The sequence below is a fragment of the Schistocerca serialis genome, chromosome 4 (assembly GCF_023864345.2).
Source record: "Schistocerca serialis cubense isolate TAMUIC-IGC-003099 chromosome 4, iqSchSeri2.2, whole genome shotgun sequence".
Lineage (NCBI taxonomy): Eukaryota > Metazoa > Arthropoda > Insecta > Orthoptera > Acrididae > Schistocerca > Schistocerca serialis.
Genome location: NC_064641.1, coordinates 365206921 through 365222239, shown reverse-complemented (window position 1 = coordinate 365222239; position 15319 = coordinate 365206921). Strand labels below are relative to the sequence as shown.

The following is a 15319-nucleotide window of genomic DNA, read 5'->3' as shown; positions in this document are numbered from 1 at the left end:
TTTCTGCTGATCGACTGTGGACTGTGTCCTCCGGAATTATGAGATCATCCAGGGAATGTAATAAAACGACGTTCTCCAGTCCATACCTCTCCCTCTTTCAGCCTGACTGTTGTTGCAAGGTGTTTTTCTTTCTGTGTTATAGAGCATAAAATATGATTCATCTAAAAAGGCCACGTGTTACCATTCAGTGGATATTCAGTAGCAGTATTGCCATGCAAATTCCAGCCTTCATCGATGACAAACAGCAGTCGCGCATGCATGCATGAACCTGGAACCTGCTGCGGAGGCCCATGCGCAGCAGTGTCCACTGAAAACGTGTTGAGATGACACTGTTGGTTACCCCTTGGTTTGCCTGGGCAGTCAGTTGCTCAGCAGCTGCATTTATATTCAGCTTCATACATCTCTGCAGCCGTTGTCACCCCTGTCATCTATGACCTGTGCTGCAGCACATTTGCCTCAGTGCCAGTTTTAGATAGCTCTGTTTTGCCTTAAAGAGTATACTTTAGCCATGGAGACATGCAAACAGTTTACAAACGTGGCTGTTTTGGAAATGTTTCTGTGCTTGCCCCGGAAGCCAATGATCATGTCCTTTTGAACTTCAGGCAAATTTCTCCATTTCCACATTATGACAGTGACTGCACTGTTTTTGTCATCCCCCAACAAGCTTTATATACCATCCACTGCAAGTGCTGCAACTTGCCATCTACATCTACATCTACACTCTGCAAACCACCGTTAAGAGCAGGGCAGAGGGTACGTCTTGCTGTAGCAGTAATCAGTGTTTCTTCTCATTTCATTCATGTAGGGAGCATGGGAAGAAGGATTGATTGACTATGTGTGTGCATGTAGTAATTCCTCTAATCTTATCCTCACAGCCCCTGTGTGAGCAATATGTAGGGGATTGTAGTATATTCTCAGAGTTGTCATTTAAAGCTTGTTTGTGAAACTTTGTTAATAGACTTTCTTGGGATAGTTTATGTCTGTTCATCCAGTTCAGTTCCTTCAGTACCTCTGTGACACTCTCCCAAGCATCAAGCAAATATGTGACCATTTGTGCTGCATTTTCTGAATATGTTCAGTATCTCCTACTTGTCCTATTGGGTATGGGTCCCACACACATGAACAACGTTCTAAATGGGGTCACAAGAGTCACTTGTAAGCACTCTATCTTGTAGACTGATTGCACCTCCCCAGTATTCTACCAATAAACCGAAGTATACCACCTGTTTTACCTACAACTGAGCCTTTGTGATCATTCCACTTCATATCCCTAAACAGTTTTACATCCACTTACACAGTGGTTATTGCACTTTAATGTCTAATGTAAGTGGTGGTCACTTTAATGTGACTGTACCATGTATATGAGGATGTTGTACCTTGAAACAGTTTTTCACCTTGCTTTTCTGAAGTAGTTTTAGTAATTTCAGAAAAAGACTGCAGCACACACAAAGCTATTGCTATCATTTCAAAATGGAATAAGAAAATATATTAAATTTCTGTTACAGGGCTAGCTCTATAAACCTGATGTAAACATTACCACATGTATTCTTCCGCGTTTGCATGAAACTCATTGGGTTTCATTTCATGTGGAGCGGAAGCCAAGCTGTGACCAGTACAGTCAAGTATGATCATAAGGATATGTTTTATCCTGTGTTACATGCACATAGACTGAACGATAATGTGGGACAGCAGCTTTGCCGGCACATTAAACTTGGGACAGCACTGCCCAGCCAGTGGTCCAACTAACCTGTTAAGACATGAGCAGTTGCAGCTCAGATGTAAAAAGAGATGAGCAAAGAAACAGTATAGCTTTGCATGCCATTTAATTTTTAAAGAGAAAGAAATAATATTCAGCAAAACTCCAGCATTACCGTGTGCTTCTTAGGTGAAAAGACGGGAATCATAAAATGCTCTCATCCTTATGTGACATAATATTCTAATTACAAACAAGAGTGATGAAAATTTCCAACTTAAACATAGGGTAATTTTTCTTAGTGAGCTGTGTGTGATGCAAAAATACACTGCAGGGATTTCACCATACTGTTGAATACTGAAGCCACTGCAGATAATTACAGTCAGTCATCTGGTAATCTCTTAGCTCGTTCCTTATCAGAATCGGAGAAATACTTTTCAGTTCTGGAAGTGTCATCTGCTACATTGGTAACAAGCCTATCAACAACAGAATCCATGAAGCCAACCAGGCAACGCATTTTCTCCTTTTCTTTTATGAGGAGCCATTCTATATTGCGCCAGCGTTCGGCAGTTACATGTGAAAAATTTATGTACATCTGGCAGCTTGACAGTCTTGTTACTTCTTGGCCCAAATCTCATAACTTGGCTCCAGGTCAGTTCTGAAGGGTTCATATTGTACTTGTACAGTGGCAAATGTAAAAATGCGGCATTTGTATGGTGTGCTCGATACTGTGAAAAATGATTATTTTTCATGTTCTTCATGTTTCTACAACACTTATCTGCATATGTGATATAAAACGATGGACATAGTCCAAATAAAGAATATCTGGTTTTTCATTTTTGCCTTAAAAATTAAATTGTTATATTTCCTTAACTTAAGCAACTTTTATCAACAGTCTTTCATAAAATATCAATGATTAAGAATTTATATTTGAAATGAAAACAGGAATTTCATGTGGAATATGTAATTAGAAACAAGAAGGCATGCATTATTCACAAAAGAATATGAATTTTACAATTACGAGATGTAGGTATTTATTTATAATTGAGTGAGAAAAATCAATGACATGGATGAGATTTGAACCAGCGGATCATGAACTGTAGTAGATTTTCAGTGAATTCTGCTACTGATTCTGCTGTATGTCCTGTTGGTATTTGTGTCTCAACAGAATTTAATATAGTTCAATGGAAAACTTCAAAGCTGACTATCTCTCTCTAAATTTATGAAAATCATTAAGATCAACCTATTTCATGGCACTTTTTAACCGTGTTTCACTACAGAATAGGAAGCATCCTCAGTCATTTTATTTATACTGTGCATCAACGGAGGACAATAGTGCAGAGGATGTGACTGTACATGATTTTTTAAATAAAAACTACGTGGCTAAAATTTGACTAAGAAAAACATTGATGGCTATTTATACATTTGAATATCTTAGTTTCTTTTAATGTAGCTTAGCAATAATATATCTAATACAGAAGTAGGACCTACTTCCAAGAGTGAACAACACCAGTGTGCATGTGTTATGGCTTCTGACCAACCATTGCGTTTGTACTTGTTTACGTTAGGCTTATTCTTATGATGAATGGAGTGTAGAAGTGAATGTCTGAAGAGTGTTCTAAGGTACAAAACTCTCCCTTACTATTAGGATCTATCTCAGAAATTGCAACATATCTGGAAAAAATGCCTAATATTTGTGACAACCAAGATCATAAATTATGTTGCTGCTTGGTTCACTCACAGCAAAGGGGTTGTCTTATGCTCAGAGTTGTCCTATACTTGGGTATATACAGTATATACATTAATCAAAATATACAGGGTGAGTCAAAAAGGACTTTACAACCTTGGAATGATGTAGAAATTTACTCAGATAACTTACAGAATTGTTGCATGTGACATATTATAGCAAACAACATCAAGTTTGATTCATGCAGTGCATCAGTACACCATTCTGCCACCAGGAGCACCAACACAGCACACAGTTACAATAGCTACTTTCACTGGTGCAGAGTGTGCTTGCTGTGTGTTTTGGTTTCATGAAACAAACAGTGCAACAACTGTTAGGTGTAAATTTCGCACCTAATATGCTAAAGAAGATGCAAGCCGGCCTACAATTTGCTCATGGCACAAGAACTTTGTTGAGACGGGTTGTTCACTTCAACATGATAAATCCCCAGCATGCCTGTGTGTTGATGATTATGCCTAACAGGTTAGGGAGAGCTTTTCCTGTAGTCCACAAAAATCAACGTTAAGTGCATGTCACGAGATTGGCGTTCCTCAAAAGAATGTTCAGCGAGTACTACCTGGATGTTTACACTTGAAACCATACAGATTCATAATGACACAGCACATTAGTTATGCAGATAAGGTTACTTATGAGGAGTTCTGTGCAGAAATGTTACATCGGATAGAGGACAACCACATGTTCCAGAACACAGTAATCTTCAGCTATGAGTCAACATTTCATATCAGTGGCATGGTGCACACCCGCAACTACAGAATATGGGATGGTGAAAAGCCACATGCAATCCTTTAACACATTCATGACAGCGCCAAAATTAATGTGTTTTGTGCCCTTAGCAAATTGAAAGTTTACAGTCCTTTCTTCTTCATGGAGAAAACTGTCACTGGTATTGTGTAATAGGATGTGCTTGGAAACTTTGTAATTTCACAGGTCGATGAAGATGACCACGAAGGGGAGGTTCACTGCTAGCAAGATCATGCACTACCTCAATTTCTCATGGAAATTTGATGTTTTCCTGATAATTGCTTCCCAGGTCAGGGGATTGGCTATGGAGGGCCCGTCGCATGGTCACCTCACTCCCAAGACTAGACACCACTGGATTTCTTTCTCTGGGGTTTCAGTAAAGACTATTTGTTTGTTCCTGTCTTAACAGACAATATAGCTGACTGGAAAAATCGAATCTACGCTGCCATTGCACAAGTTATACCTGATTATCTGCAACAAGTGTGGAAATAAATTGATTACCATTGGGATATTTGCCGCATCACAAATGGTAGTCGCATTGAACCAATATGACACTTGACACTTTTATGTAAAACTTGAGGTTACTTGCTACAAATTGACACATCTACCGATTGTGTAAGTTATTGCAATAAATTTCTATATTATTCCAAAGTTGTGAAGTTCTTTTTACTCACCCTGTATAATGACAACATATGAATAAAAAAAAAAAATTAACTCTCAACAAATGCCAGCATTTCAGAGAACTAATACAGCAAGAAATCACTTTGTACTCTTGGAAAAATATGTTGTTGTTTTTAGGAGGAGACAGGATAGTGCGATGTTCACAATTCTGCTGAAGGACATGCGCCTCATGGCAATTCTAGACTGGTGGGAAGCTGTTAGAAATTTTATAATTGAGAATGCAGACGTACCCAGGGGAGGTATGTTTTTATTTATTACTATTGTATGTTGTGAAATATGTCAGACTCTATTTTGTTCATTATAAACAGCTGAAATACTTTCTCATAGAACTTTTCATATCATTCCATGAAAATCTAGAAAATGAAACAATAGAGAAATCAGGAGCAAATAGCACAGCTGGAGCTGTACCAGGCAGTAACACAGTTCCAGCATTTGAACTAAAGATGAATATAACAAACTGTGAAATAGTGCTAGTGGAAAATGCAGCTCAATGGGACTCCAGTGCTGTTATACTGAAAGTAAGTTACAGTACTGAACGCTGTGTTTGGCATGTTATACTTTTGGATTAATTGCTTAGTACATATTAATTTGACCAGTTATTAAATATTTAAACTAGAATGTCAATGATGAAATTACCTAAAATGAGCTATAGGTGGAAAATCTGCAGCATTCAATTATAGTGGAGGCATAGTGTCGCTGGTAATGACTGTGACACCTGTCCTGCTTGCAAGAATGTGAAATGAGAAAAAATGAAAACAAGTAATAATTTCAAATTGAACCAATGTAATGTTGACAAAGTGGAGATAATTGTGTACAGCCAGGCGCGGTGGTCTAGCGGTTCTAGGCGCTTAGTCCGGAACCGCGTGACTGCTACGGTCGCAGGTTCGAATCCTGCCTCGGGCATGGATGTGTGTGATGTCCTTAGGTTAGTTAGGTTTAAGTAGTTCTAAGTTCTAGGGGACTGATGACCACAGATGTTAAGTCCCATAGTGCTCAGAGCCATTTGAACCATTTGAATTGTGTACACTATACTATTTACTTCTTTTTGGTGATATTCATTTCTTAAATATCACTTATTTTTATTGCAACAGCTAGTTTTGATTGGCTCAATTGCATTACATTTTATTTCTTTCCTCTTTTACATTAGTCATTTCAATGTACTTTGTATTAGCTAAGACATTTTGTTGTCATTGTAAAATATCTTGCACTGTCACAATTTATAAACACTTTTTATGTCTTGCAGAGTAACTCTGTTGTTGTTTATCGCCCACAAATAGAGGAGAAACCTCTCTCTTGTGAACTAAATAATTGCGAACTTTTTAGCTGTGTATTGGACATGGAAGATGACACAGCATTGTCAATAATAGATCCTGTTCACATCAGCATAGAAATAGCTCGCCATGCATCAAATGACAGTGTGCTGGAGGTAAGGGTAACACAAAAAAACCATAAAACATTTATTTCTTTGGATGGCTGCAGTCTGACATAGTATATGTTTATTTTTCAGATAATATCAAAGGATCTAACTATACGATTGTCATATCATGATATGCGCATGTTCCTTCAAATCCTAAATAGCTTACCAAAACAGACCCCATGGGCCAAGGCTCAAGACTCTCACAGCACCAAGAGCAACCAGCCTGCAAACATAAGATGTATGTAACATTTACATTTTTTACATGTATCAAAGAAACAGGATAATATTTAACACAGTATTTGCACAAAAAACACTACACAACAAATGATTAAATGGAACTTTTTTACATCAGCATTCACTACTTCCACACAGTTTCTTGTATGTTTTTTGGAGTATATCTCAAACTGCTGTGTAAAAAGTAGGTGCACTGATGTACTACTGGCACCATATATGTAAGCATGGCCTCATTCCACACAGTTTTAATTGCAATTTAGAAATGTGACAAAGACCTTTGTTTCATGTAGGCCTTCAGTGCAGAGTAGTGATAGTTCAGAAAAAAATAGTATTGGATGTTGGATCAGCAGTGTTCATTACAAAGTGTCTTTTATCCATCTTTAGTATGTCTTCACTGATTGTTACACATTTTATGCTGGCAGATCAAGTAAACAAACTAGTGAATATTGGATTCAAAGCCGAGGACTGTCTTCGTGCGCTGGAATTTTGCCATGGTGATATAGATGATGCAGCTATTTGGCTTACACAGAATGCTGTTCCAGATTGCAGAGAGAATTCTGACAGTTTGTCAGATAGACACACAGCTTTGGGTTTTGAAGCAATCACAGTGAGTATAAAATTGTGTAAAAAAATGTTTAAATTGTGCTCACAGCATCAGTAGAGCCGATAAAATTTTTTTTATACTACCAAAAGTTGCTATTAAATAATATTTTATTCTGGCAGAGTTAACAGTTGAAACAGTATAAACCACATATCGATGATTATAATGTACCTCAAATAAGAATTTAACATTGTGGAAGCAACATTTGTGATTGTACACTGAACGAAATCATGCCATACTTGAGACCAATCTGCTTCCACAATTTTAAATAATAGCCTTCGTTAGTTACATTTTGCTGAGTCTCTCCCACTCAAGCCCCCCCCCCGCCCCCCCCCTCCCCCAAAAACTAACACACACACACACACACACACACACACACACACACAGTTTTCTTTGCGCATTCAGCATAGCCACAGACTTTTCTTTTGGCAATGAAGAGAATAATGAGAATGGTACTATTATTAACTGTATCCTGATCTGTGATTTCTACCTGAAGATTTTTGTTTTGTGTGTGATTCAGTGCCAACTATGCTATTTGAAAACACCTCACAGGCTAACTCAAATCTTCAGCTTGTCACTAAATTCTGCCTATTTCCTTTAATCTCTGCAGAGGCCTCATGACAGTGTAAGACTAGCACCTCTGGGAAAATGGTTATAAGGGGTAACTTGTAGTTGGAGGATTGAATTCTCTTATTTTGGCTGGCGTGTATATTGCTTTGATTATGTGACAAGATAAAACTGTTCACCAGCTTTTGGGATGAAAGAAAAAAGAAATCAGGTAAATATAAAATTACTTATAGGTTATTTTATGTTATAATAAAACATTTTGTAATAACAAAGTAGATGGTTGATTCATAAATATCAGTACAGTACAGCATAGCAAGCAAACAACCTCAAGCATGCTTGAGTGACCATTGTGCTATGCAACAATGGAAATTGCATGTCACAGAGTATGGGGACACTGGCGTAACTGCCTGTATCATGAGTGTGATACATATTCATGAATATCAAGGCAGATGATACAATTGCTGAAAAGTTCAAAGAAAACCTCATTCTAATTTCAAACACATACCTGACTCATACAGTTATAGTTGGTGGCGACTTCAATTTACCCTTGATATGTTGGTGAAAATGCATGTTTAAATCCGGAGATAAGCATAAAACATTGTGCAGAATGCATTCTCTGAAAATTATTTAGAGCAATTAGTTCAAGTTCCCACTCGAATAGTAAACCTAAAATGGATATAGAGATTAGTGAACACAGGGATGTCATAATGAGATTGAATACTGTAACTCCAACATTTTTCAAAAATAAACAAAAAATATACCTATTCAAAAAAGCAGATAGAAACTCACTTGATGCCTTCCTGAGACACAATCTCCACTCGTTCCAAATTAACAATGTAAATGTAGACCAGATGTGGCTTGAATTCAAAGAAATAATATCTACAGCAATTGAGAGATTTTTACCAAATAAATCAACAAATGACAGAGCTGATCCCCCTTGCTACACAAAACAAGACAGAGCACTGTTGCATAAACAATGAAAAAAGCACACCCTATTTAAACGAATGCAAAATCTCCAAGACTGGTGATCTTTTACAGAAGCTCAAAATTAGTACGGACTTGAGTGCAAGATGCTTACAATAGTTTCCACAACAAAACTTTGTCTTGAAACCTGCCAGAAAAACCAGAGATATTTCAGTCGTATTTAAAATATGCTAGTGGCAAGACACAGTCAGTGCTTTCTCTGCATGATAGCAATGGAGATACTATCGATGACATGCTGCCAAGGTAGGGCTACAGCCTTCCAAAATTCCTTCACCAAAGAAGATGAAGTAGACATCCTTGGAATAATGAAGCAACGTGGATCACGTAGTAAAAGCTAGTCTTCCAATCCAGATGGTATACCGATTAGGTTCCTTTCAGAGTATGCTGATGCAATAGCTCTGTACTTAATGATCGTATACAACTGTTCACTTGATGAAAGATCTGTACCCAAAGACTGGAAAGTTGTACAAGTTATGCCAATATTCACCAAAAGGCAGTAGGGGTAATCCACTAAGTTACAGGCCCACATTTATGTATTTATTTATTTACATTTTCTTTGCGTGGAGCCATCGTAATAATGGCTTTTGCAAATGTCAAACTTAATACTGTGGCTATATTTATACTTATAAAATACACTATATTATGTAGCTGTTGCTTCTTATGTCTATTTTTTACATTTATTTCATTACAACAGATATGCTAATGCCTCATGTTACAATCACTATCTTAAAATTCATTGAAAGAGTATAAACATTTTTCTATTAGAATAGATTTTAATTTTGTTTTAAAAACATTTCCCGTGTATGTTCTTAGAGAGTTTGGTAGCTTGTTATACCAAATCAAACCACTAATATATGGACTTCTATCAGTCATTTTTAACGTTGTTCTGTTATGGAAATAGTTACACTTTGTTCTAGTGTTGTGATCGTGTACATCACTGCCCTTGATAGCTTCTGTTGGTTGACTTATAAAAAATACAACTATTTTGAAGATATACAGAGAATATATTGTCAGATATTCTTGCTGCACAAACACTTCACGACATGAATCTCTGTGTCCCATCCTATGTATAAGTCTTATTGCTCTTTTCTGTGGTAGTAGTATTCTGACAGCCCCATAGTTCAATTCCGTAATTGAGAAAGGGCTAAAGTGTTCCATAATATACTAATTTCAGTGCTTGGCTCGGAACTATCTTTGCGAGCTGGCTGAGGAGATATATGGCACTACTGACTTTTCCGCATACGAAATTAATGTGGTATGTCCAACCCAAATTTTCATCAACATATACACCCAGGAATTTACAGTTACCATTTTCTGTTGCAGAGATATTACACACACTATTCATATTGTTGTGGTGAGAACTGCCTGTTTTCAATGTCAGTAGTTGAGATTTGGTGACATTCACCTTGAGTCCCTGATCATTGAAGTATTTTGTTTCTTCTGTTACACCACTAGTAGCAAGAGATTCTAGCTCTTTAGATTCGCTCCCATGGAATAAGATTGACGTGTCATCTGCATAGCTTACAATATGGGAGTTAGCGGGTTGTGCAATGCCGTTAATATATATAAGGAAGAGAAAGGGTCCAAGGGTTGAGCCCTGTGGTACACCTTGTAATACAGGTTCACTGGTGGACTGGGAGTTCGTGATTTTATTATCTACTTTGTATGACAATTTAGTGCTTTGCTTACAATTCAACAGGTATGTGGGTAGAAGTTTCATGGCTTGATATGTAGCAAGATTTTGGAACACACATTGTGTTCAAACATTATGAATTCTTCAAGGGATTTCAAATTGATTCCACATTTATAGATTTCCAGAAAGCTTTTGACAGTGTACCTCACAAGCAGCTTGTAGTCAAATTGTGCGCTTCTGGAATATCATCTCAGTTAAGTGACTTGCATCATGATTTCCTGGCAGAGAGGTCACAGTTCAAAGTAACTGACAGAAAGCCAGCAAGTAAAGCAGAAGTGGATTCTGACGTACCCCAAGGTAGTGTTACAGGCCCTCTGCTGTTCCTTATCTATATAAATGGTTAGGAGACAATCTGAGTAGCTGCCTTAAATTGTTTGCAGGTCATGCTGTCTTTATTGTCTAGTAAAGTCATCAGAAAATAAAAATAAAAAATTGCAAATTGGTTTAAAAATTGGCACTTGCACCTAAATAATGAAAGGTGTGAGGTCATCCACATGAGTGCTAAAAGGAATACGTTGAACTTTGGTCACACGATAAATCAATCAAATTACAGGCCATAAATTCAATTAAATAACTAAGAATTACAATTATGGACAACTTAAATTGGAAGGAACACACAGAAAATGTTGTGGGAAAGGCAAACCAGAGACTGTATTTTATTGGCAGATCATTTGGAAGATGCATCAGATATACTAAAGAGACAGCTTGCATTACACTTGTCTGTCCTCTTTTGGAGTACTGCTGCGCAGTGTGGGATCCTTACAAGATAGGATTAATGGAGTACATCGAGAAAGTTCAAAGAAGAGCAGCATATTTTGTATTATCGAGAAATAGGGAAGACAGTGTCACAGACATGATAGAGGATTTGGGGTGAAAAATATTAAAACAAAGGTGTTTTTCTTTGCAGTGGAATCTTCTCATGAAATTTGGTTGGCAACTTTCCCCTACAAATGAGAAAATATTTATTTGACACTGACCTAAATAGGGAGAAACATTCTTCATAATAAAATAGGGGAAATGAGAGCTCACTTGTAAAGATATAGGTGTTAGTTTTTTCCACATTTGATTAGAGATTGGAATAATACAGAATTATTGTGAAGGTGGTTCAATGAACCCTCTGCCGAGCATTGCAATGTATCCAAGTAGACATAGATGTATATGTAGAAATGATAGATGGCTGTTGAGGTAAAACAGCTATTGGCGGGCATCGTCTAGGGCACTTGTCACACTTCAGTTGAACAGTGCTTTCTCAGGTATAATGGGCACTACTTGCATTGACACAGGCTTTCTCAGTTTCTTGTGGTATACAAATGAGCTTTGCAAATTTAAACATACAGGTTCTAGTAGATTTGGTCAGCACCAGCAGACACCAATACCCACAAACCTAAGACCACCAGTGTATTGAGACTTCCTGTTGAAACATCACAAGTACTTTTAGATAACAACAGAGAATATTTATTGTTTTCCTGAATGTGTTTATTGTCATAAACAGTATAACTGTCCTACTTATGTGTTAAGGAAGCTTTTGAGAATGTGACAGTTACACTGGAATCATTTAAAGAATTGTGTAATGGTAGTGTACTGATTCACATTATGTATAAATTTTATTTGTATTTCTAAAGTGATGTGTAATTGCCATATGATAATTAATAGTATCTGATCCAAATGATGACAGTTTGTCAGGCAACATAACTACTTTACCGAGTACCACTAGCGATTTGGAAAATATGACACTCAAAATTACACCACCTGTGTCCTCATTAAAAATTCAGCATTACAGCCTTGTGTACCATGCTGTACTGTCCGACTACCATGTCATACTCTATCAGTTCCTCCTATTTGTCAGGTTTCCAGACCTTGAAACCAGTACTTGTCGTTTGAGTAGCTTCTGCCATGTAAATACTGGTGCCGCTTGTCAAATGTTTATGCTCCAATGTCATTATGCCTTTTGACTCTTCTGGTAACTCACAATGGTGATTATGTTATTGTTGAAAACTGGATCTGGAATAAATTACTGATTCTGCAATTGACTGCTGGGCTCCTTTACATTTGAATATTCAACAGTTTCTGTGTACCACTAGTATCCAAAGGATTCCAGTTTTGTTTCGGGGAATGTATTAAATCAACACATAAACCGAGACTGAATGGTAGCTTGCCTGTGCGTTGTGTCACTCGTTTGAAGCAAGCACCTGTAGCTACAGTATCTCTCCAAAGGATGGCTACACTATGTTTGCTATACTTTTCACTAAGTGAGTCTGTAGACAGGCAGACTTTGAAGACTGTCGTTGATTAACTCGCCTATGATTCTTTCTTTGGGTGGGCCTCAATCCAAAAATTATGGTGTGGTACTCCTTCTCCATGGACGTAGGACTGTGTATCTGACCATCCAGTTTTAGCTTTTCCGTGATTTCGCTAAATCACTCCTGGAAAATACCAAGATGTCTTCTTTGAAATGGCACGTCCGATTTCCTTCTCCATCCTTGAAACATTCTGAGCTTGTGCATCATCTCTCTTGATGTTAGGAGGATGTTGAGCCCTGATCTTCCTTTTTCAACCTTATCCACCAGTATCAGCCAAAGAATCAGTGTGATTCTTCAAGAATGTATGCCTCCTCAGTACTGGACTTACACCCCTGTCACTACTTCTTTGGATTATTTTCTGCTATTGTCCTGTTATTATGCTTTTCATCTCTCACAGATGCATGTCAGTCGAAAGTGGATACTGATGTTCATTCAAGTGACATCTGTACCATTATGGGTTAACTTGTAAGATCCAGCAAACATTGAAAGAAAGCCTCTGAATGTACGTGTAGGAGAGCCAACTGCACTCTGTATGACTAGTTAGCTGTGTCCAAACACTGTGACAGTTCACAGGATAGGGTGGAATGTGTGGATCAGGCCACAGAACATCAATACCAGTGTTTTTTGGCAAACTCAGGAGGCTGTGTTCCTTTGTGGAATGATAGTTACAACTCTAAATTAATAGCAGTTTCGTGTGTGGTCCAATCACAGGAAACCTGCTACATTTTGTATTGTGAGATCAAAAGAAGAAAAATCATTAAGGACAGCAAGAAAAAATCAAGGCTGGAGTTTCTGACTTTATTCCTTTAATTGTTAATTTGAACAAGTTTTCTGGGAAATTTTTGTTGAATTAGCCTCATTATTGTATTTAGAAAGACTTTATAGTGTTTAAGGTTCATCCAGCAAGCAACACCGCAGCAGGTGGCCCAGATCTTGCACCTCATCACATTAACATAAAACATTTGTTTCATCCAGGGTTAGGAAAACCTCTGCATTTTGTTCGTACAGCATGACACTGCTGTCCCCTTCTTATTCTGAGTTCATCAGACAGGTTAGTGGAGATCACTCCCAGGGCCAGACTCTGTTCTTAAATTCAATTAAGTGGATAATGAGTTCCACTAAAGTGTGAAACGTCATCAGAATTTGTTATAACACATATTCCAGGTCTCTAATATGAGCTGCAATTACACAGTGTAGCCTACATGTAAGCACTGCTGACACTGGTTGGGCAATGGCACAACATGTTACTTGTGTGGCTGCCGAAGCTAACATGGACCCAAACTTTTGCTGGAATACAGGGTGTACCATTTATCTTGACTACCCTAAATAACTGTTTGTCCAGATCCAAAATACAAAATGTTTCAAGCAAACATTATTTAGCCATCAGTGAGACATCAATCAGCATGATTGCCTTCGTTGTAGCTTTGTTTTTTACAAGGATATGTACAGCGGTATGACTTTTTTAAATGGCACCCTGTATTTTTTATTCAGTAATTCATTTCCTATTCAAAAGACCTATTCAAAAATGTATCACAGTTTACCGTTCACAATAAAAACAATGTTATTAATTACATAACACAACATTGACATTCATGCTCCCAGCTCCCAGTGCAGGTACTCAGGTTAATGGAACACATCCAAGTGCTGACGTTGACAGAGGACAAATGTAAACATAAGTAGAATGCGCACCCGGAATTCCATCAACCATTGTCAGTTGAAGACTTGTGTGAGTAGAATGTACACCAACGAAGAGAAGGTAGAAATGCTACTCATCTATAGGGAATGTAAGTTAACAGAACAGTAATTGCAATACTGTTTCCTTATGTATGGGTACATTTAGTTCTGTAGTTTAGTTATTTTAAATACTGTTGTGTGGAGTAGGCATACAGTAAATGCTATCCTTCCTACAAACTGCATCTACATAATGTTTCTTTTATTGTTGTTGTTGAAGGTAGGCAAAATGCTACACAGGCTTCGGAACTGTACAGAGAGCGATATCCTGACAAGAACCCACCTTCCCGACGGATGTGTTCTTGTCATGTTGCGATGATTCAGGAAACAGGAAGTTTCATCCCATGACAATGCATTTGTCGTAGCACTCGCACAGACGAAGCTGCTGAAGTTACTATTCTCACATCTGTTACTATGAATCCACATGTGAGCACACAACAGCTTGAACACAAGATTGGCATTCCTAAAACCAGTCTTCTTCTTCATGTGCCGTCTCCTCTAAGAAGGTTGGCTGTCATAATGGCAATTTCTGATCTTGATTTGGCTGATCTAAGGAGTTCTGACGTTGAACAGTTGTACCAATTTTTTAAATTGTCAATCCAGGATGTCCGTCTTCTACCCCTCGTTCTCTTCCCACAAATTTTCCCTTCTAGTATTATTTGCAATATTTTGTAATGTACTCCCCTAATAACATGGCCTAAATATTGTAGTTTCCTTACTTTAATAGTTTTAATTAATTCTTTTTCCTTTCCCATTCTTCTTAGGACATCTTGATTAGTAATCCTCGACACCCAACTAATTCTAAGTATTCTTCTATATGCCCACATTTCAAAAGCTTCTAAACTGTTCATGTCCTTCTTTTTCAATGTCCACGCTTCCATTCCGTATAATAATTTTGAGAATACATAGCATCTTAGCAACCTCATTTTT

At 37.6% G+C, this 15319-nt stretch overlaps 1 protein-coding gene across 1 annotated transcript in view; it reads left to right on the top strand.

Moving 5' to 3' along the window:
• The window catches only part of LOC126474166 (intermembrane lipid transfer protein VPS13D), a 525388-nt gene that overhangs the window by 300548 nt on the left and 209521 nt on the right, over positions 1-15319 (top strand). Inside the window, exons 35-39 of the mRNA XM_050101624.1 lie at positions 4980-5101; positions 5220-5380; positions 6106-6288; positions 6370-6517; positions 6936-7120. Of these exons, the coding sequence (XP_049957581.1) occupies positions 4980-5101; positions 5220-5380; positions 6106-6288; positions 6370-6517; positions 6936-7120 (799 nt within the window). The remainder of the gene's footprint in view (positions 1-4979; positions 5102-5219; positions 5381-6105; positions 6289-6369; positions 6518-6935; positions 7121-15319) is intronic.